General features: G+C 39.9%; 1 protein-coding gene across 1 annotated transcript in view; it reads right to left on the reverse strand.

Moving 5' to 3' along the window:
- Positions 1 to 1,766: 1,766 nt before the first annotated feature.
- Positions 1,767 to 21,546, reverse strand: part of RMDN3 (regulator of microtubule dynamics 3) — a 42,770-nt gene continuing 22,990 nt past the window's right edge. The window contains exons 7-12 of the mRNA XM_038179442.2: positions 17,178 to 17,253; positions 16,286 to 16,363; positions 13,912 to 14,010; positions 11,058 to 11,111; positions 8,357 to 8,437; positions 1,767 to 5,860 (exon numbers count right to left, since the gene is read on the reverse strand). Of these exons, the coding sequence (XP_038035370.2) occupies positions 5,807 to 5,860; positions 8,357 to 8,437; positions 11,058 to 11,111; positions 13,912 to 14,010; positions 16,286 to 16,363; positions 17,178 to 17,253 (442 nt within the window). The 3' untranslated portion in view covers positions 1,767 to 5,806. The remainder of the gene's footprint in view (positions 5,861 to 8,356; positions 8,438 to 11,057; positions 11,112 to 13,911; positions 14,011 to 16,285; positions 16,364 to 17,177; positions 17,254 to 21,546) is intronic.

The following is a 21,546-nucleotide window of genomic DNA, read 5'->3' on the forward strand; positions in this document are numbered from 1 at the left end:
GAGACTCTGGAATGAGCTTATGCTAAATGACTTGGAGTAAAATAGTGACTGCTTATTTGTATCAACCCAGTGGTTTGCCATGCAGCACTAAGAACTGCTGTAAAAACAAGATGGAAAGCCTACTGCAGTCCTCCCACTTTGGGTTCTCTCTCAAACCAAGCAGGATCTCAGCAGGTCAGGTTTTGCCAGGGTATTTCCAAGGAACTAAGGATGTCACTGAACCAAAGAAATCTGGATTTAGCAGAAATCTCAAAGCCAGAGTAGGGGTCAGAAGGACCATCCCCTTCCTAGTAGGAAGCAGTGCTGACATTTCTACTCCAGTACTGAGTCAGAATATTCCCAGCACATTGGAGAGGTGGTCACAGCTCTGGTATGCTCTTTTCATTGGAAACCAGCTTCATAACTGACCTCGTCTACTTCTAAATGCCTTTCTGAACAGGCTACACTGGCCCAAGCCAAGGCCAATGCTGACCTCCTCTCTGTGATGTTGAAGTTGCTTAAAAACATTTTCCCAGCTGCATCCTCCTGCCCATGTCCATCCACTCCCTTGATCACTAAGGTAACATGCGAGTACTGCAAACTGTTACTTAAAATGTCATTCAGAAACTCCTGCTGGTCTGAGAGTCACAGAGATTTCTGGTGACCAACAGGGTACCTACAAATCCTTCCCTGACCTGGTGTCCGCAGTATCACACCTGCCTTGGGGCTAAGCCAAAGACTTGCCTGTGGCACAGGTCTCCTCCTGCCCAGCCCTGTTCTCTGCTTCTGGGGGGTTTCTTCTCTGCAAAGCAGCAGATGTTGGCAGATTGCCCTCTGTTTATCAGCTCCAGATCATTTTCTTAGGCAAGCCAAAGTTCTCTGTAAGGTGGCCTAGCACACCAGAGAAAATGCCCCAATTTCACCTTGAGGAGGAAATAAAAGGGAAGAGATTACAGAGAAGTTGCGCACTGATTCTGCACCTTGGAGAGACAAAGCTGCCTATGTGGTGCTTGCTGGTGCTCAGAAGGGCTTCTTCTGGGAAGGATTTCTTCCCTGCCTGTGATTGCGGGCAGCTCCCATGTCCTTCCCCTAGGGATGGGCTGTGGCTAATGTGTGGGTAATTTAACACAACCAAAAACACTTTTACGTATCCCCCAGACAACCTAAACTTTGTTTCCCACTGTACTTAATCCTTTGCACAACCACCATATCTTAACTCCTCAACTAAGCACATTGTAAGGATGGCTGAAGCACAAGTTGGTGTTGTTATTTACTCCATTCCGCAAAGTAAATTGGAGCATACTGAGGTAAAAAGTGCCAGGTGGTCTGAAACACCCCAAACGAATGCTAAGCACATCTTGCAAGCCCCTTGTTTATGTCTCCTGTCGGGAGAAGATAGAAGATGGCCTTTCGGGTCATGAAGGCTGAGCACAGAATCCTTACACCCTGTCACAACGTACGTTTATTTAAGAACGACTTCACCTGAAGTACATCATTTACCACAACGAGTGGCTGCATTACTTTGGTGCATTTAAAAAACGTAAGCAGGAGTCACTGTATGTACAAAATGTGCTACAGGTGTAACCCACATTATTTTATATATATGATATATAAACAGCAGTATATAAACAATAATGTTACATGTCACTCTCCCATAATTTCCTGCTGCATTTGGCACACCCACCATGCATACAGATACTGTGATATTATATAGAAGACTTCCTCCTGGGTGTTGGGGTTCTTCACCTTTGTAAGTAACAATGTAAAAAGCAAGACAGCGACACAGGTAACTTTACACAGGATCGTTTCCTCCTGATTTATAAATTCTTTATTTCCAACAGAGCAGCACAGTGAGGATAAATTAGTTAAATAGCTTCAGTTATTCTTTAGTATCATAATTGAAACACAGGTAGGTATATTTTCAAGGTAAGACAAGACTAGCTCCAAGAAACTTGCCCTGCAATAAGTCTAGAAGAACATCTGGAGTCTCTCTACCCAAGTTGCACTAGGCAAACCCAACTGGTGGTCCCAGAATGTATTCAGTGCAGGCATCATCAAGAAATTCACATTGTGCTCTGGGATTAGTCTGCAAAGCATGTGCAAAATTGACAAAGTGACGATTTCTGTGTTGTCTGAAAGCTACTGATGTGTCTTCCCCTTGCGAACAGGAGAACAGCTTCCCTCACTGCCATCCTTGCCAATATACAACATAGCATGAGCCTAACAGAGGACTGTAAATTCTATTGCTAAAAGAATTTTAAAAACCCCAAGCATTGCTGAGTGGGAAGCATTTTAGTTACATGACCTTGTCTTATCCCCACATCAACCACGTTATGGTATTAGAATTAAATTACATTAATTAGTCACATTCTTCTCGTTCATAACAAGCCAGGAAAAGGGAAAACCAAAAAGAAAAAGGTTCATTTGACTGTGTCATAACTTCCTGCAGATCAGACTGAAAACAGCAAAAGGCAGCTTTTATCTGCACTTGAAAGGATCTGTGAGCTCTGTCGTCTTTCATCATAGCCTTGGATGCATAAATTAGGTTCCAGCTGATGTAGCAGACTAAAAAAAACATAATGGTACACACTAAACTCCACCCCAGCTATTAAGCAGGAGTCGTGCCTCCAGAGGAAATCTTTCCTGTATGAAAACCAGAACAACAGACCTCTGAACTTCAGAACCCAGAAGAAAGGGACAAGACCACACACAAAAGATAGAGGGAAGCAAAATGCCAGAGCCTGTTTTTAAGCCAAAACTTTTCAAGCCAAAAGCAGGCAAACAAATGCATGGAAAGCTTAAACAGAAGGTCCGAAATAGAAGAATAAATGAGATCTGAAAGGTTGTACTCATGTAAAATCATCCAAAAATTAACACCAACTGAGAAGATTTAACATAATTTAATTACCACCTTTTCCTCTGAGGAAGCAGGTTATTTTTACTCAAAGACAGAAAGGGTTCTGGTCACAGCCCAATGAGCCCTACACAATTACACCAAATATTTTCTCTCCCCAAGAAGAAAATTATTTCAGCTTCTATCAGCAAGAAAAACAAGCCTTTGGTATTCGTTTCTGAACTTTGTTTTGACTGTAACCCAAAGCTCTGTTTTTACAGCACTCTTTCTTGCAGGCCTTCAACAGAGGCTGCTTGGCTGAAGGTGTGCTTCCACCCAGTAAGGCACCCTGAAAACTAACTAATATCTCTCCTCATCCATGCTCTTTTTAAAGCTAAGGGGACTAATGCCATCACCTACATAAATGAGATCCATCCATATCAAATACTCAAATCTAACCCAGTGCAGGATCCAAAGCATGAAAGGAAAAAACAAATCAGCATTTCTTCCCCAAGCCTACAATTGCTTGTTGTTTGCAAACAGACATTAAAAATAAATAAATATACATATACATATATGTATTCTTTTTAAAAAAGGGAGGATTTAAATCTTTGGAAACAAAGTGAAAGCTATCTCCAGAAAATACATAATTCAAAAGATGCTGCTAGCAGTTTAACTCATCAAAATACAAGTAGGTGAAGGCTTGAAAGTAAATAAGGAAAGCTATGGACTTTTGGCATTATAAATATTTCCTTTTCACACTCTTCCTACTACATACACTGAAAACATTTACTTCTAGAAGGCAGCAATGTTTAAGCAACACGCCAATTAATAAACGTCTGATTAACATCACTCCAGGACTTGCTGGCAGGGAAAGGCAATACGAGCACACCTAATGGCATGGCTGTTTTCAGAGCTGTTGTTTTTTCTCTCCAGCAAAAAAAAAAAACAAAAAAACAAAAAAAAAAACTACATGAAAGAAGCAAGTTGCTGATCATCATTTTTAAGACATCACTTTTGAGTATTTCCCAGCTTGGTTTAAGCAACCAAAACGAAAACAGCTCACAAGCTCACGCAAATATTTAAGACTGGGTGTTTAGAGGGGAAAAAAATAAGGTCATGCACTGGGAAATACTCAAAACGAGACAGATTCCCATAAATGAAAAAAGGCAGCCTGATCATGCTGCTGAAGAACTGAAAAGAAGAACATACATTGATGAAAAGAACATACATTAAGCAAAGCAAAGTCCTGCAATTAAGGGTCAGGTACCCACCCATCACAAGGGGAGCTCTGCGCAAAGAGGGCGCTCAAATTTGGCTTGTTAGAGTTCAGTTCTCCATTTATAAGTACTAGTTCATACAGCTCCAAGCAAATAAAGCTAATTGCACCCTTGCCTGGATATTTTAAGATGAGCACATCCTCAAAATTTCAGAGAGTTTAATTTGGACCAAAATAGAAATAGGTAAGAAGTGTAAAGTCTATAAACTTGGGAAGTTTGTGAGCTCGTGCCTACTGTACATTTCCCTCTCAACATTATTTTCACAAAATAAAAGAACCATCTGTTTAATACACATGTGCAAGGGACTAAAAAGGTGATGAAGGAGTGATTTACTCACACTTTTTTTACTCTGCACTTCACAAACATTGTACAACACGACAGTGTGTAACAAACATTAAAAACCAGAAGTGTCCAGTTAGCTGCCAGCTAAAATTTAAAAGGACAAAGAAAGCCTTTCTAAATTCTTTGGGCAATTTTTGGAATTGGTTTTGCTTCAGCATTTTTGTCAGCATACAGCACAGTTCACCTTCTCCATCTGGTACTCAGCAGCTGTCAGAGAAAACATGAGCTGCCAGCTTCATTTTCTCAGTGCCAGTGCAATAGTCACCAAGAACTGGCAGAGGTACATGACAGCAAAGTGTCAGCTCTGCCACAGAATATTCCTGTTCCGATAATGAGTGTTTCATCATTAAATAAATGCTTTTAAATAGCTGTGAAGTTGTTACATCTAAACAACAGCAGCATAGTTTAGAGGGACACACAAAGTTTTCACTCTCATGTGAGTGATGTCAGTGGGAGAGAGTCCAGCAGTTTAAAATCTTATTACTCACTCCTCTGATGAAAGCAATGCACCTGTTAGAAGTAAGTTCTTTTTGTGAAGGACATCATCTTGGTCCCTTGGTATTTACTCACTGCAGTGAGCGGTGCTGATTTCTCCTCAACAGAAATCCAGTATAGGTAGTTTAGGCATAGTTGGAAAGGACCAACAGGAATGTGTTTTGGACATGGTCAGTTTTTTTCAAAGCAAGGACAAAAGGACTGACAACTCACTTATTTTAAGTCCTTTTTTTGTAGTGGCCTTTTCTTAAGTCATAGCGTCAGTGTCCACTTGAACCAACAGGCTGCGGGAAGTGAGGACACCCCACAGCCTCCAGTGCATCAAGTTGATAAAAATCAGTGCTACACTGCCCACTGAGCACAAGGGCTCTCAAATTTATACACGCAGCACAGTGATACAAAGACGTAACCAGTTATTTAAACTGATTAAATTAAAACATTTTACAAAGCAAATGAGAAAATAATGAGAAAAAAAAAAATGTATCTGCTGAAGACTTCCCCAAGAATTGGTAGAGAGAGTTTATCAGCAAGCAGACCTGAAATTCAGGTATCTCACACCCACACACACATATATACACGTGTGTGTGTCTATATACTCACACATGTACATATCTATTTTTAGGGATTTGACTTTTTTTTTTAGGAATTTTAAAATCAAGCATATGCAGTGCTGTAAGTAGGAAAATCATACAAAATTTTCTCATTAAATCCCACCAAGATCTTTTCCTGGAAATGCTGATGAGACGGCTGAGTGTTTATTCCTGTAAACTCCTGTGGCTTATCCATGAAGTGCAATCAAACTTGTCAGGATCATGAAACCCCTTTAACTGGAAATTAATTGTCTGTGTAGTATCATGCGGAACAAGCTCTTCTGTTCTTATTCTTCCCAGATTGACCGCATCTCCTCAAGTTCTCTTTCACTTTCTGCATCCTGGAAATGCAGCAAAAGAAGGGACTCATACACAGGTTAATTGAGACAGTTAAAAAATAAAACCTCCCTTTTCTTCTCCAACCCCACACCAGGTTTTAAGTATTAATCCCATAGCAGCCTCACATTTTTCCTCCTAATGCTTTTCTTTTTGTATTTCTCTCTTATTAAAGTCTTCCAAGTCTGAGAGTTTCTTGTATGTTTGCTTTTGAGAGAACTGGAAACCAGAACAGCAGAAATCAGACCTTTGCTCCCTCACCGACTTTCCTGCTCTAGACCAATGCCTTTGTTTTTCCTTCTCAATGTGATAGAAGCTATTTGATTGCCTCTTTGGGATGAAAAGAGCTAACATTTGCAAAGACTTGACCAGCCAAAGCCACTTCCATACTAGACTCCCACTTTTAATTTCAGGTCAGAAAAGACAGTTAACAATTCCTGACTTTTCTGCCTACGAATCTTGGCTGGTCAATCCTGAAAATCGCAGTGCTTCTCTGGTTAAATTCTTATGTCTCCAATATATAAAGAGAGGAAAAAAACCAACACTCTATCAGATATACCAGTCTAACTCTGTCTAGAGAGATTTCCAAGCAGCGGATGGTGAGGAAGCACCTCGTCTGGCAGAGCTAGGATATTTCCTTCTGCAAGAAGGGGATTTTTCTGCTTGATGCCCTGGTTTCCCCAGATCCATATAGAAGCCAAGTGGCTTATGCAGTACTGGATGGTGCCCTGCAGGTGGTAGCACAGGCAAGTCAGCATTGCTGGATGGTGGGCCAAGACTTCTTGCACTTGAGTTTGCAGAACTCAGCAGAATACTTTGGCTACAGCAACCCAAAGAATAATGATGGCCTTAAAAACAGGGTGCCTTGAAAATCCTGCCAATCTGTATAATTCTGCCCTACATCCAGAGTGATTATTTCATCAGACAAAGGCTGAAGGTGTAAGATCTGGGAGACATTGTTCACTTCACTGCATTCTTTGTGACAATGCAAAGAACATCAGATTGATATTAAAAGCTGCTGTGCCTTTATTCAATTTATGACTGGCAGTAATTTGATGGCATCTTCTACAGAGCTTCTGCTTAACAGAAAAAGTGCAAAAGGAAAGTAAAGTGGAAAAGAGCTCCCAGATGGGAGACACTGCCACATGGCAGTTTCTAAAACAGTATGGGTCTGCTCTCAGAACTCTGTAAAATTAAGTGATACAAGAGCTGAAATAACCTAGATATAAAAAAAAAAAAAAAAAAAAAAAAAAAAAAAAAAAGTGCTGTGCAGCACACACAAACTTCTGAACAGCTCTGCACAATGAGATCTAGTTTGGGAGAGCCTGGGAGCTAACTTGGCACCAAGAGTTCAATCTAGGCTGCTCCCAAAGCCACAGAGGTAAGTAGAAATAATACAGAGCTCCAGCCCCAGGACAACCACTCAGCTTAAGTGCCCCCATCTGAACCGAGCTGGCTACGAGTGACAGTGCCCAAACCAATAAACCTTCCCCAGCCCTGGTGCACTGGGAAGTGTATTGCAGTTGCTCTGTGGTTTTGCAGAAATTCCAGTTGACAAGCTGCATTTACACAGACCTGCTAAATACGTGCAGGGCATTCAAATGTGTCTGCAGCCTAATCCTGGAAGTAACAGAGCATTTGTATGGTGTTGTGCTGGAATTCTAAGCCCCTCCTGGACACACTCTCAGCTTCTTAATATTTTTCATTATGTTGCTGAATTGCTTTAGGCATTCTCATAGCAGGTCCCAAGGAAGGAAAGGAATCTACGCCAAGGAGCAAACTACTATAAAGCCTGTGCTTGCAAGCTAGAACATCTTTTATAAAACAATTTTATCTCTGCAAACAGAAGTAGCTCACCATCAGTGTGTGATTATTGATTTTTTTTTCCTCCAAAACAAATACCTTAAATTCTGGCTGTAAGTCCCTTTTTAGTGAAGCAGACTCCCACCACCCATGAATACAATGTGGCTAACTCTTTTAAGCATGCAAGAAAATTAACCATTTTCTAAGAGCACATAGGAAGCATGAAGAGGAGAAATTTTAGCTTTCATTTAAAGCAACAGATAGGAACTACTAAACAACTGGGGTATAAAAATGTTTACAACCTTCAGTTCTTTAAATCTAATTCAGAGATAGTCTAAAATATTCTGATAAGATCTTAAACTTAAAATTGTGAAATCTTAAACTGAAATAATTCAGTTAACCTTTAGTATTTAACACATTAATGTAATTGCATCTTATATAATGTTGAATGGCCTAGTGAAGACATGCAAAATCAGATTTCCAGAGAAACCATCAACCTTAAATTATATGACTGAGATTTAAAAAAATTTCCCAATTATGTGGCTTTTGCCACATAATAAATATGTAGAGGATTTTACATAATCTCATTTGATTTGATGGTTCAAACACATACAACGTAAGATTAATTTTGGTTTCTTTCCTTTCTTGGAAAATAATCCTATTCCGGTGTCACTAAGAAAAACAGCAAAGACTGCTACCTCTTTTGTATTAGCTGGCAGTTCTGATGCAAGATTTGTCCAGAGAAGAGCTGCAGAATTGTTCCCCAGGTCCTTGTAACACTGTGAAGAAAAAATGACAACGTGAGAAGAGATAAACAGGAAAAACAAAACAGAAAAACAAGCAGCTGAACGTAACAGCAATTCTGCAACCTGGCAACAGATAAAAAGGACTATTTCTCTGTCTTAAGCATTTGCACTGTGTAGTTTCAGGCTTCCAACATTTCCTGCAGTGTCCTTCATTCACAAAGGATTATAATCATCATCAGGTTGTGGAATACTAGATTTTCTTTTTTGTTATTTTGGACAAGGAGATTTTTTGTTGGAAGATTTTAAGGTGATTTTCACCATTTTCCAAGGTCTAATTTATTTCCACTTACACAGCCACTATTACTCACACTGCTTTCATCATAAAACCTCTGTACTGACAGTGTATCATTTTATGTAGCTTTGGTTCCCCAGGCCTTTGAAAACTAGGTCCAACTGCAAGCACTGTAACATATCATATTTGCAGGTCTCTGAGGTTTTACAGTAAGTGTGAACCATTCGTCAGCACGAACTCCTCTTCAACAGCACAGAAACAGTTATCTCTTTAGGCAACATGAAGGTTTTTGGTGCCTACAGTCATGTAGGCATTTGAGGACTACAAAAAAAGCATGCTAAAAGGAAGTGGTTGCTAAAAAAAATCAGTTAATCTTTGTTGCAACTGCCACCAAAAAAAAACAAAACAAAAAAAAAAACACCAACAACAAATATATTCATTTAGGATCATGACAAGAGTTAAAATTCCTGCAGGGCTATTACTTCAGACTCTTAAATGTTACTGCAGAGTATGTGCATGTGTGTATTTTGGTGATTTTCCTGTATCATGGGATAGTTCTGAAAGAGAACTCTCTGTTCTACTGTGAGCGCTGTCAAATTTCTGCGTCTGGTGAATTTGAAACAGATGGAGTCATGGACATCCTTGAAGCCTTCACAAATCCTGTGTCTCTTTATATCAGTCAAAAATATCAGTAGATGACTATAAAACTCTTTTTTTTTTTTAGGTTTGACTCATTAGAGCACTAGTTCCTTAAAAACAATTTGTATTGAACTGAACTTTTAAAATGTTATCACAAAGGATGTGATCCAAAATGACAGAGGCTGGGATTGGGAAAAACAGAACAAACAAAAAAATAGATACAAGTACTCCTATTAACTTCCAAGTCACTTTGTGTTCGCAGAGTGTTTCTGAAGCTCAGTCACACCACACCTGCCAAACGTGGTGAAATAAAAAAAGGAATAAAAAAAGGCCCAATAAAAAAAAGTATTGGCCCATGTAGATTACAATTTAGCCACAGTGAAACCCAATTTTTTTACATCAACTCTGAAAATTCTCTCAGGTTATAACTTGCAATAATTTGCTGCTGCTATAACTTCATAGCAAATGAGTTCCAAGTATGGAGTAAAGAAGGGAAAAAAAGACATTTAGGGAAAGATATTGAATTTGCATGAATGCTGGCTATATTTACAAGCAGAAACAGAAGCAATCAAGAGCACATTCATTATGGTACATAAGCAGTCAAAACAAAAGACTAGCTGATGTACAAATACATAGTTTAATTTACTTAATAGACTCTTCACTAAGTAGATATAATGAGCTACAATGCATCACGGACAAAATCCAGCTGGTGTGAAGGCTACCACATCTCTTGCTGAATTTTCCACTTCTCCTTCATTTTTCTTTAACAAGACACTTACTGTGAAATAAATTCTGCACCCCGATTCCAGTAATAATGTATTTCAGACCAAGCAGATCCTATGACTTGTGTGCTACTCTGATAAAGCTCACTAGCTTTGGGACATTGCAAATTCAGTAATTTCACAGAGAATGACTACAGCTACTCTTTGCTATGACCACTCTGGCTGATACTTCCAAAGCTATTTGGGTTTTAAACATTTCTAGACTCCAGCTAGAGGTCCTAGAAACTAAGCAGCAGTTTTAAGATTTAAGAGTTCAAACCCAATTATTCCCTCAAGGTAAACTCAATGTGAACTCTTTGCTCAGTTAGATAATGACAGGACAAGGGGGAGTGGTTTTAAACCAAAAGCGGGGAGATTTAGGTTAGAGGTTAGGAGAAAATTCTTCACTCAGAGGGTGGTGAGGCGCTGGCACAGGCTGCCCAGAGAGGCTGTGGATGCCCCATCCCTGGAGGTGTTCAAAGCTAGGCTGGACGAGGCCTTGGGCAACCTGGGTGGCATCCCTGCCCATGGCAAGGGGTTGGAGTTAGATGATCTTTGAGGTCTTTCCCAGCCCAAGCCATTCTATGATTCTATGATAAACAAAAGATATTAAGAGCTTCAGGCATTCATGGCTTATTTAATCATTACCTTAAGACTTGCATCTGTATTAGTAAAATGGAGACACTTTATATGTCACCTTTTCCTCCATGATCATCTTCGTATATACACCATAGAAATCCAAGGTGCTGGTGGTGGCATTGAACCTCCAAAGTGTGGCTTACAGGTTACCATTGCTGCCTTAGAATAGAATTTTATAGAACATAACTTCTAAAACCTTGTTTCTGCACGGAGTAATTTACATGTGTTTAGTACTTTCCATCCAAAGAGGTATATGTATTTCTTAACACAAATATTACTTATGCTAGAACATATGACTTTGAAGGAAAAAGTGACTGGTTACCTTGGCAATGTATACTCTTACTGCTTTGGAAAACCCTGGGCTCAGCTCCTCAACCTAGAAAAGCAGAGGGGAGGATGGAACAGACAGAGAAAAGCAGACATTAGGATATGTAAAGGACACAGTTAAAACCTGTATCAATTTTTTTTACATCTCTTAAAAAATAGATGAGTAAATCCCACTTTTCAAAATACATAAAATAGTGTAAGAACTTTGACAGGCTAGCCTGGCTGCATTAGTAAATGTCTTCGTACTCTCATAGAATGCCTGTGACTCAGCGAGCAACATCCATACACTTGGCTACTGTGAGTGCCAAGGAAAAATGGTGAGTTTGCAAAGCCAAGTTCTCAGAAGCTAAGGGAAGCCCAGAAATATCCTGACTACCTCCTCCTGCCTGTGCACACACTCTTTTTCACCTCCTTGCCTAACCAGTGTCATCCACTTGGGTTTCTCCTGAATGTGCTGGTGCCAAACCTCAGGAATCTTCCCTCAGTTTTCTGTCTCCTCCTTACTGGTTGTTAATTCCCAATTTCCTTGTTACTAACTTCCTTCTGCTTTCTGCCCTCCAGCTCAGTGCCAGTCACCACTCTCCAAGCATCCTTGTTCCAGGATGCTCCTACAACAAATGCCTGGATTCACCCCGCATCCCATCTGCACTCAAATTCAAATGCACTCAGTCAAGGCAGCAGAGCCTAGGTATCAGAGGAAGCTCTGAGAGCACAAGACAGACAACGTTCCTCTTGTTAATTCTGCTGTCTGGTCTTAGACCTAGTTCAGCTGGTGACTAACCCAGAGCTGCAAATTTCAGGATGGTTTCCACTCCCCTGAATCATGCCAACTGTGGCTGAAAGCTGAAGTGGATGCCGCTGAGCGTATGGGAAGTGCATTTGTTCGGAGTATAATTAGCTTCCAGAGTGATGGTTTTGTATCCTCTCTTCATATTTGACCAAAGCAAAACCTCAGAAAAATCCAAGTTCCCGTTTCAAACCACAGTGCCACTCTAACTTACTCTAACTGTGAGGAATGTTTTAACAATTCCAATTCGTGTCCATAAATTCGTGTCCATAAAGAACAATTCTGTTTGAATCCTGTCTGCCTGGGCCCTGCACTGGCAGTTTAATTCTTGAACCACAGATGCAGTGTGTCCCAGTCTCCCCCTCATTCCAGTCAATTTATCAAGTCTTCAGAAAACACTCCTTAAATTTATGAACCTGTTTGCTTTTGTTATTCCTGACTTCTAGTTCTAACAGTTACAGGGTTTTTTTTCCTGTCTTCTTCGAGATTAACTTAACACTGCTATAGATGTGTCTGTGAATGGCTGGGGAAGAATGTTTTAATTACTCGTGAAGCGTCAAATAAGAAAGCTGTTTGTGTTTGATGTCTGGGAGTTTCAGAACAACTGATAACAACTAGTGACTGTTATGGGATACTATGAGGATCCTTGGTATCTGGCCAGGGGGGCCAAGAGATTAAGAGGAAGAAAAAAGAAGCTGAAGGACGGTTGGGAGACAAGACCTGTGGAGAGTGTACAGAGAGTGTTCCATAAACTTGGAATAGTGCCAAGTAAGTACAAAGGGTGAGAGGAAGACTACGAGCCTTCAGCATGAAAGACCCCTAGAGACCCCCAGAGGAGACTGATGCACATGCTCCAGTAGGAGCAACTGGACCCTGGAAGCTAATTTTAATAATCTCTTTTTTTAGAAGTAGTAATGAATATGTATTAGTCTAGGTGCATAAAAATCAGCTGCTTGATGTAACTGGTGTGCGTCCTGGTGGAGCGGAGACTCCCGGTGCACCCAGCGCTGTTTGCTTACCTCTATTCCTTTATATTCTTCTAATAAATCCTATTTTTTTTATTTAATCCTAATTTGAATCCTGAGCCATTTATAACATCCTCTAATGGAAAAAAAAAGCAAAACGCTTTGCTTCAAACCTCTCTCTGAAATGATATATTCATTTTAGCTGAAATTTGGCTGAAAAGTATACTGCCTAGGGCAGACACCTATCACAAAGTTACTTCTCACATAATTACCTTTTGGCAAAATTACAATAAATTGATATAAGTATGATATTCCCTGACACTTCACAGAACTGCTGGTGCAATCTATGAGTTATAAAGTGGTAGGGCAATTTGTTTCTGTAACGCTTCATCACAGGTGCTTAAGAGTAGTTCTCACAGGCACAGCCAGACAGTCTGTTTAACTCATTCAGATCATGCGACCCTTGCAACAAGAGCTATGAACGCTAAGATGTGACTCAGGCCATGTCTTAAATTAATTTTTCATCAACAGGAGGACAAAAAAAAAAAAAAAAAAAAAAAGACAGCCAGAACTCCTGATAGTTTCTTTCTAGAAATACATATGCAACCTGTCTCTGAAAGCTTAAGACTTGTCCTCAGAAGCCTGGAAAACCTAATCTGAAAGTCTTTTAATAAAATATTGAAAGAAACTAAAATGATAGAACACTGTGAATGTCTATGCAAGTGTTCCCAGGGAGAAACTCAAACTGATATTATGGAACATGAAAAGAATACAGTACAAATGCATTTAGTATCAAGCTATGAATCCATTCATTTTTGCAGCTACTAAAAGGAAAAACAAAACCCTTGGAAAAAAATCTGAACACACTGGATCTAGTTCTGAGGTCTTCAAAATCCCATTTTTCTGTTGGGCTGTTTTGTAATACAGGCTCAAAATTTTTTGCTTTCATCAGCTTTTCTTCCAAAGGCTCCAGTCAGTGGAAATATATCACGGAGCACTCAGAGAGTGATGAGCTTAAGCAGAACACAAATACTCAAATTCCACGCTCATGGTTGCATGTCAGGTTAGTGACTCCCTTGCATATCACATTTCCATACCCTTAAGAAGTTTTGCAGTGCATCCTGTACGGTGGCTGTAGGAGGGGTTTCAAACAAAGCAGAAGCAGTCTTTTTTTCAAGCCATCCCAGATGGGAAACCTGCAGAGACAGTAAGATGAAACTATCAAACCCGGTGAAGACACAGCATGTGCAAAGGTATACAAAGACAATGAATTATCGAGTTCCTTGTAGCTGGCTCATGCACATGGGAGACAGACAATAATATTGGGTGTATCTGCAGATTCTGGTCAAGAATGCAAGTCCAGCTACAGAATTAAACCTGATTTTGCTTTCCTTTGTCCCTGCCTTATACCACCAGTCACCTGCAGTTTCATTCATCAGCTGCCACATGCATAACCTTCAATACAGGATTTGTCTCTATAACTGAGTATCACAGCTGGGTAACAGTGTGGGTGGTCTAAAATCCCTAACCTCCTTCTTGCAACGACACCAGTTCCTGGCAGTTCTCACCTATGCACTGGAGCCCAGGTGCAGATGTAGCCCTCCTGTCTCCCAGCTTAAATCTTGTACAACAATGTGTTCTCATCATACATAAAGATCATAGATCCCTTGAGAGAGGCCAGCTAAAGCCTTCCCACCAACACACATCCACATTTTGAGATACAGGTAGCTATTATAATCATTTCTTGAAATCTTACTTTACTGTTCCTAGCTCCTCTCTCTAATATGAAACTCCCTGAGATTTTATTGGAGGAAAGATGCATACGATTCTAACTTCTGCTAAGACCATCTTTTTAAACACCATGTAATTCTTGTAATAATTAGCAGAAGCGCTAACTCTCATAGCAGCATGGCTGACTAGGAAGTCCAGAGCAGAATACAGAGCTAGGAGCTGCCACTGATTGAGCTTGCTGCTTCCCTGTAATTACCTAAGGCAATTATCTCAGTTACAATCTCTGCAATGTGACTTCATTTCTGACAGCAGCAAAGCACTTTCAAATTGCCTAAACTGAAAAGTAGATAGTTACTGCAAACTCTTATTTCTTTTTATAGGCACTAAATGTGATTTATGGCATTTGATTCTAAGCTTTTCCTTGTCAAGAAATATAAAGCAGCCGGCACACTTCTTGTAATACCTCCAATACTTTGTGTAGCAGAGGAAACACATGCAAAGGATTATACAGATATACTGTGTGCAGAAGCTCTTGCCAGCCCTGAAATGTCCTTGATTACATCCATATGTGTTAAAGGTTTGAAGGTAGTTTGTTTTTACTGAATAAAGCAAGGGAAGCAGTAAGCTAGTTTGCAGCTAGTGCTAGTCCATTCTTTGTCGTTTCACTTCCCATGCCACCTGCAGTGACTAAAAAGAAAAGATTGGAGCCCCAAACCTTTCAGAGCTCCAATTTTTAGTAGTTCGGGGAGAATACTTTTAGCAAACTGCTTCTATTTGGAAAGAGACCAAAAAAAAAAAAAAAAAAAGCCCACCAGGGAAAAAATGAAGAGCAGAATAGAGGCAGTATATAAGTGAAACAGCAAAAAAACAGAAGCTTTCATTTAGTTGCACAGAGGTACAAGCACTTTTAAAGCCTTTTTTGACTGTGGGACAGAAGTATTATAACAGCAAGAGTAACTGATATTGCCAGTTTGAAAATGCATTCTTCATGCTTTTAAAAACTCCTTCATGTTTTTAAAATCAGTGTGTCTTCCATACCATGAACCTTTCTCTGCCTCCTGGCCTTTGATCGTGAGCACTGAGCACATTGCAAATTTGCTCAGCCAGTTCTTATCCTGATCACCAACTCAGCCTTTCTGTACTATTTCTCTCTCACTACTGAGGGAGCAAAATTTATATAAACTCTCAAGACAAACCTCTACCATTTAAAATCTATGGCTTTAAGCAGTAATACCAGTATGAAGGTATCATTTTAGGTTTAACAGGAGGTCAACAAGGGAGAAGGACTGCCTAAGACTTTGCAATTACAGTTAAGAAAACAACTTGGATGGAAAGCTCAGAAATTCTGAATGAGACACTATGTCCTGGCAGACATTTCAATAGTGCTTTTATAAAAGCACTGAGGTGCTACACGTACAAGAACATGAACGTACAACATGTTCATTTTGTTACAAGAGGTTTCTGACAGTATTTGTCAGTGATGCGCTCTTCTTGGCACTGTTTCAGGATCGAAGTGAAGAATTTCCAGATCCCATGAAAGTGCAACTTTTAAACAATTTCTTCTAGCAACTAAGACATTTCCACACTGGTACTTTCTGACACAATATCCGAGTTCAGCAACTAAACAGAACGTGCTCACTGGTTATGGCTGGTGATTTCAGCCTACCTGTCTTTCATTCAAACAAGAAGCTAAATTACAAGGAGGAAAGAACAGTAATAAATATTAATAAACCATTTTACCTGGTAACACCACCTGCCCAAAAGATAGTAGGACTTTGGATCCTCTGGTTTCAGTGCAATCGCTTTATCGATGTGTTCCTATGGAAAATCATCACCAACACACATTATATTCTTGCTACAAGCAAATACAACATTCACAATAGCAGATGAACTTATGTAGAAAGAGGAAAGTCCACAATTTCTGAGCAATCAGTGAAATTACAGCTACAAAGATATTCCAAATTTCCTTAAAACTGTTTCAGCTGAGCACAGAACATCAGCATTTTATCAGCCTCAGAAAACAAAAACAAACAAACAAACAAAAAAACCCTACATGTAAAAAAGTGAAGCTGTCCTTCACTTTATTCTATCAGCTTTTCATAACTTCGACATAACCAAATTACTGGTCAGGTGAACAATCGACAATGTAATAATGATATGTGGCCAGTTCTGTAGCAACCGGTGCATCTTCCTACCCTGCAATATAATATTCCTGTTCTGGCAAATTAAGGAAGCTGAGGCAGATCAATTGCCTGTGAAAAATAATTATTTTGCACTTACTTAGGGCACAAGCAGGCTCACAGCAGTTAGTGAAGAAAAGTTGTATCTTATTACCACATGGTAATTTCAAGCTTAAGGTTCTCAATCTCATTGTATGCATGTATTTTATTTGCAAAACTTTTATTCTTCTTTTTTTTTCCTGTCACTATAGTGTGCACAATTGCAAAGCAAAACTAGTCACCCCCATCAGGTGTCACAGGAATCGCCCTCCTCGGCCCAAACCACCCACTGAAAGCATCCCTTTGCTACCTATCACTTCTCTAATAAAAGCTGGAGCCAGTCTTAACTTATGACCACAGAAGTAAGCATTGAACAATACTCACAGAAAAAACAGCACGTCCTCTTTACTCACCTTAAAAACATATCCCGTTTGAATGCGTTTCTGAATGCTCTCATGTTCTGCTAACTGCCCGCAAAGAATAGCATACCTGCACGGAGGAGACATTTGTGGCAAATCAGATTGTCAGCTTTAAATACACATTTACATTCTGCATGCATCTTCCCTCTGAAGATATAGGTGTGTTTAAGTTGCACATCATACTGGGGAAAGCAGGGCATACTGCCCACATACACAGCAAGTATTTATTGCACAGAAATAGCTCAAAGGGTGTTGACGAGTCAACAGCAGCGGCTTGACGTGACATAAAGTTTGCTGCACCGATTGCTGAAGTCTTCCTTCTACATAAGACCAGAGCAGCACACTTCTACAATCCTAAATTTCTCCATTCAGCAATGAAATTGCGTCAAAACACAGAGTGCTGAAGAGCAAATCCTACAGCAGCGAGAGCCAGAACTGCTAAAAGCTCTAATTAACTAGAAGGATGCACAGCCATCTCCTACGCAAATCTAGAGCACGCTGGATGTCTACTTCGAGGGAAAATATTGTGAAAACCTACCTATATCCTGCAGCCCCACATGGCCACCGAACTTGGAAAACAAAATAATATGTTTTGAGTGCTGCAAACTCACACCATTTCAGTTTTGTCTAGTAGGAGACTGCAAAATTTAAGCCTGAGAAGCACAGTACCCAGAAAAATTAGGTATTTCATGAGCAGTGAAAGCAACTAAGCTTGGTTACCCATGGATTTACACCCTCCCACCTCACCTTCCCAGGCAAGTACACCTCTCTTGAGCTTTCTTTTACCACATCCACAGTTCTAACACATGCTTGTGTGGCTGGATACTCTGTCTCGTCTCATCATATGATGTCCCAAAGAGCCCCTGGTGATGGTTAACCACAGCAGATGTTCGTGCAGGAGTCTGTCAGAAGACTCGAATCCCCAAGCCCACTTTCTTCAATGTCACGAAGAAAACCCACAAAACATTTCATACCTAATTGCTCTTGCCAGAACTAAATTTTCCGTGTGTAAGTTACAACGCAAAGAAGTTTCGTCTCCTGCATGTTTACCTCATTCTTTTAAGATGTTAATTTTCTCTTGGAAAACTCTGGTTCTATTCTAAAATTCTTGTTTCTCATGACAAGGGAAAAATGGTCTTAATTGAGTAAATCCCTTTCACCCAACCAGAAAAGTTGACAGCTGCATTGCCATAATCTGACACTTGCAGACGATGAAATGTTTTTACGATCTTTTGGAGCTTGCCTCACAACAAGCACAGCCTGTGTAAAGTATTCCTAACCAGAACACAACTAGGGTTTAGAAATACACGCCAATAAAAAGCTTATTTTTTTTTAGACCACAAGATAAATTATTCTCATACACTTAATCTTGTAGTCTATAGCTCTGTTGGATGCACATGTATGGCTCCTCCAAACACACTATTTAGGCTCCTGGATGTATGGGTAGGCATTACATACAATTAGGTCAGGTTTAAGGTCCCACAACAAAACGGTAAGTCCTAGAAACACCCTTTCTTTTTAAAATGGAAGCTACCACATAATCTTCCTTTATTCCACTCCCTCCATCTGCAGGGGAAGTCTAACACGTCTTCAAAGGAGCAATACATCCAATGGGCCACGAAGAGAGCCCTGATCCCTCCACCAGCCACCACATCAATGTCAAGTGGTGCCATATTCAGCTGTCAGGAGAAGATAAATATTACATTTGTTAACAGCCTGGTGAAATGTCAGTAAAATAAGCAGTAAATGACAGTCCTATCTTTGTGTCATTAAACAAACTTTACAAATGCAGCAAGAGATTCCTCAGCTGGTTTTTCACCAGTCCCAGAAAGAGAAGACCCTACCAAACCCAGGCTTTGCATGAACTTTCCTCTCGTATCTGTGCTTCAAGGTCCAGGTCCTGGTGGTGCTTTTAACACATGAGACTCTGTGGTACTGAGACCTCTGAGGTCTTCAAATCCCAGCTTCCCTTCCTCTCCCTGTCTGCAACCCAGTGTGGTTTTCTATTTTTCTTCTGCTTGTTTAGCTTGGTTTGTCCTTCAATATTGAAGCTATTTGTTTTAATCCCTTTTGTGAAATGCCTTGGGATGAGTGTCACGAGAGGCAATACTCAGTTGCAGGAAGACTAACAGTAATAGGATGGGTTAAAAATAATGAGTTTGGGAAGGGGATTTTCATCTTTTGTAAACATTTTGTAACTTCTGAAACACTGTTCAGATTGATATCTCAGCAGTTACCGAAACCTGACGTTACAAGATTTGCTGGACAAATTATTAACCAAAACTACTCGTGAAGCTGACACTGGTCAAACTCAAGTTCCCACAAAAAGCTCATCTCAGTTAAGATTTCCCCCTTCGTTAGAAAATTAAACACCGTGCAACGGGAGAGCAGATACTACCAGATGAGCGACTGCTGCTCTTCCTGCCCCAATCCCCAAGTTCAAAACGCACAACTTTGTTGAAACTTCATTTTCGATGCTGCACTCTGGCTGACTCCCATTTACAAGCAGAACTTTTGGCCTCTTCACACAAAACACACAGCTCTCCACAGCCCAGTACCTCCAGCTTTGTGGTGAGGGTGGCCTGCCAACCTAAATACAGCTCTTATCTTTTTTAACTGTTTCAAAGAGTCACTAGCTAAGTCTGCTGGTGCTCCTTGCTGCCTCAGACAGACAGTAAATTAAAAAGAAATGGTGAGGCAAGAGGAGATAAAAGGGGAAAGGGAAAGAAGTGGTGAGAAGCAGCTCTTTTGCAGAAAGCTGATAAAAGTGAAATGTAGTTTGGTTTATATTGCCAAAGATGAGTAAATCTGTAAGTCAGACTGCTGACAATAGCATGGAGAAATTAAAATCCTTTCATTTTATTAAATTCAAATTTTGCTTCGTATCTATTCAAGTAATTTTATGTCGCAATACCCAACGAATTAACAAGCTAGATCATATTCCTATTCAATTGACGCTAGCTGGGAATTGAAAACATCAAGGCTTGCCTGTAAAACTGTTCAGTGCTATTCAAAGAGCATTCCTAGTAAATCAAGAGAGCTTTCATCACACGCAGACATGGAGATAAAAATCCATAGTTGGAGCTCAACCTCCAGTTACTAGAGTCAGATTAAAGGCTAGGAAGAATAAAACATTTTTAAATCAAGCAAATAATTCAAAGAAGCATAGCTTTTAAAGTATACATCTTTATAAAGAATTTAGAAGTTTGCGCAATATTTTATGAATATTAACAGTTTTTCACCTTCCTGTGCACTCACCGAGTCTCTTCACTTGTAAGGGAAGCAGACAGATAATTAGCATGTAGGTATTCAGACTGCAGTGAAACACACCAGAAATGATCATTTATTTAGGGATTAGTACCTTGGGAGAGACAGCAGAAGCCCCAGTGACTTAACCTGGAATTAATGACCATGTGGTCATAAAGAGCTTGGAACAAAGGGGTCAGGCTTAGGCTTTCCTGAACTCAAAACAAGAGGAGACAAGATTGAAGCTAAAAAACCAGGAAGGCAGAAGTACTCCTCCAGGCTTGTCCAGAGAACGTGGTGAGCAAGTTGGGGTGTGGATTCACATGGAACCAGTGACACCGCATTAATTCCCCATTCTGATTTACTCAGAGCACCACACTCCAACTTGAAGTGGAATTGCACAACCAGAAGATGCTCCTTTATTAAAGCCCAAACCATGCATATGGCAGAGTTTCTGTCTTCTATACATATAACCTAGTTTCTCCACTAGCTTTCCAGCATCTGTGAGCCCCAAGCCAAAGTTTGGCTTTGACCTACCAGCAGCAGAAGTCAATGGGCTGTGTGCTGAGTTGCGTAATAGATGTTGGTTTACTTTGTATAAAGCCATGTCACTGCTGTGCTCACTGTGTTGAATGTCTGTGCCTTATATCTTCCCAGACAGGGGTAAGAATTCATCAAGTGCCTTGCTGGTTCAGCAAGGGAAATAAAATTCTAGTTTCAGGAAGAGTCAACGTTTATGCTGATATAGTGAATTTACACGTGTGGATGGCTTAAAAAAGGAGCTTGTGATGGTGGCATACACACTAGAAATTTAAGCACAATGAATTGTTCTGGATTAGAGCAACATTAACTTCCTACTGTCTCAATTTCCCATGGAGATTAAAAATTGTAAGTATTTGATCACATCAAAAACTGCAGTGATGAACAATAGCTTCATCCCTGTTCTGACTTGCAAAAATACTTACAGCAACTCTTAACTGTAAATATATATAAAATGATTATATACATATAAAAATAAAATCGTGATACATAAAACCAAGTTTGTATATAGGAACACTTTTCAGGATGCTTACCACAACTCCTTTGAAAACATTTCATTTAATAAATTCTGAAAACT

This window comes from Anas platyrhynchos, chromosome 5, assembly GCF_047663525.1.
Source record: "Anas platyrhynchos isolate ZD024472 breed Pekin duck chromosome 5, IASCAAS_PekinDuck_T2T, whole genome shotgun sequence".
NCBI lineage: Eukaryota > Metazoa > Chordata > Aves > Anseriformes > Anatidae > Anas > Anas platyrhynchos.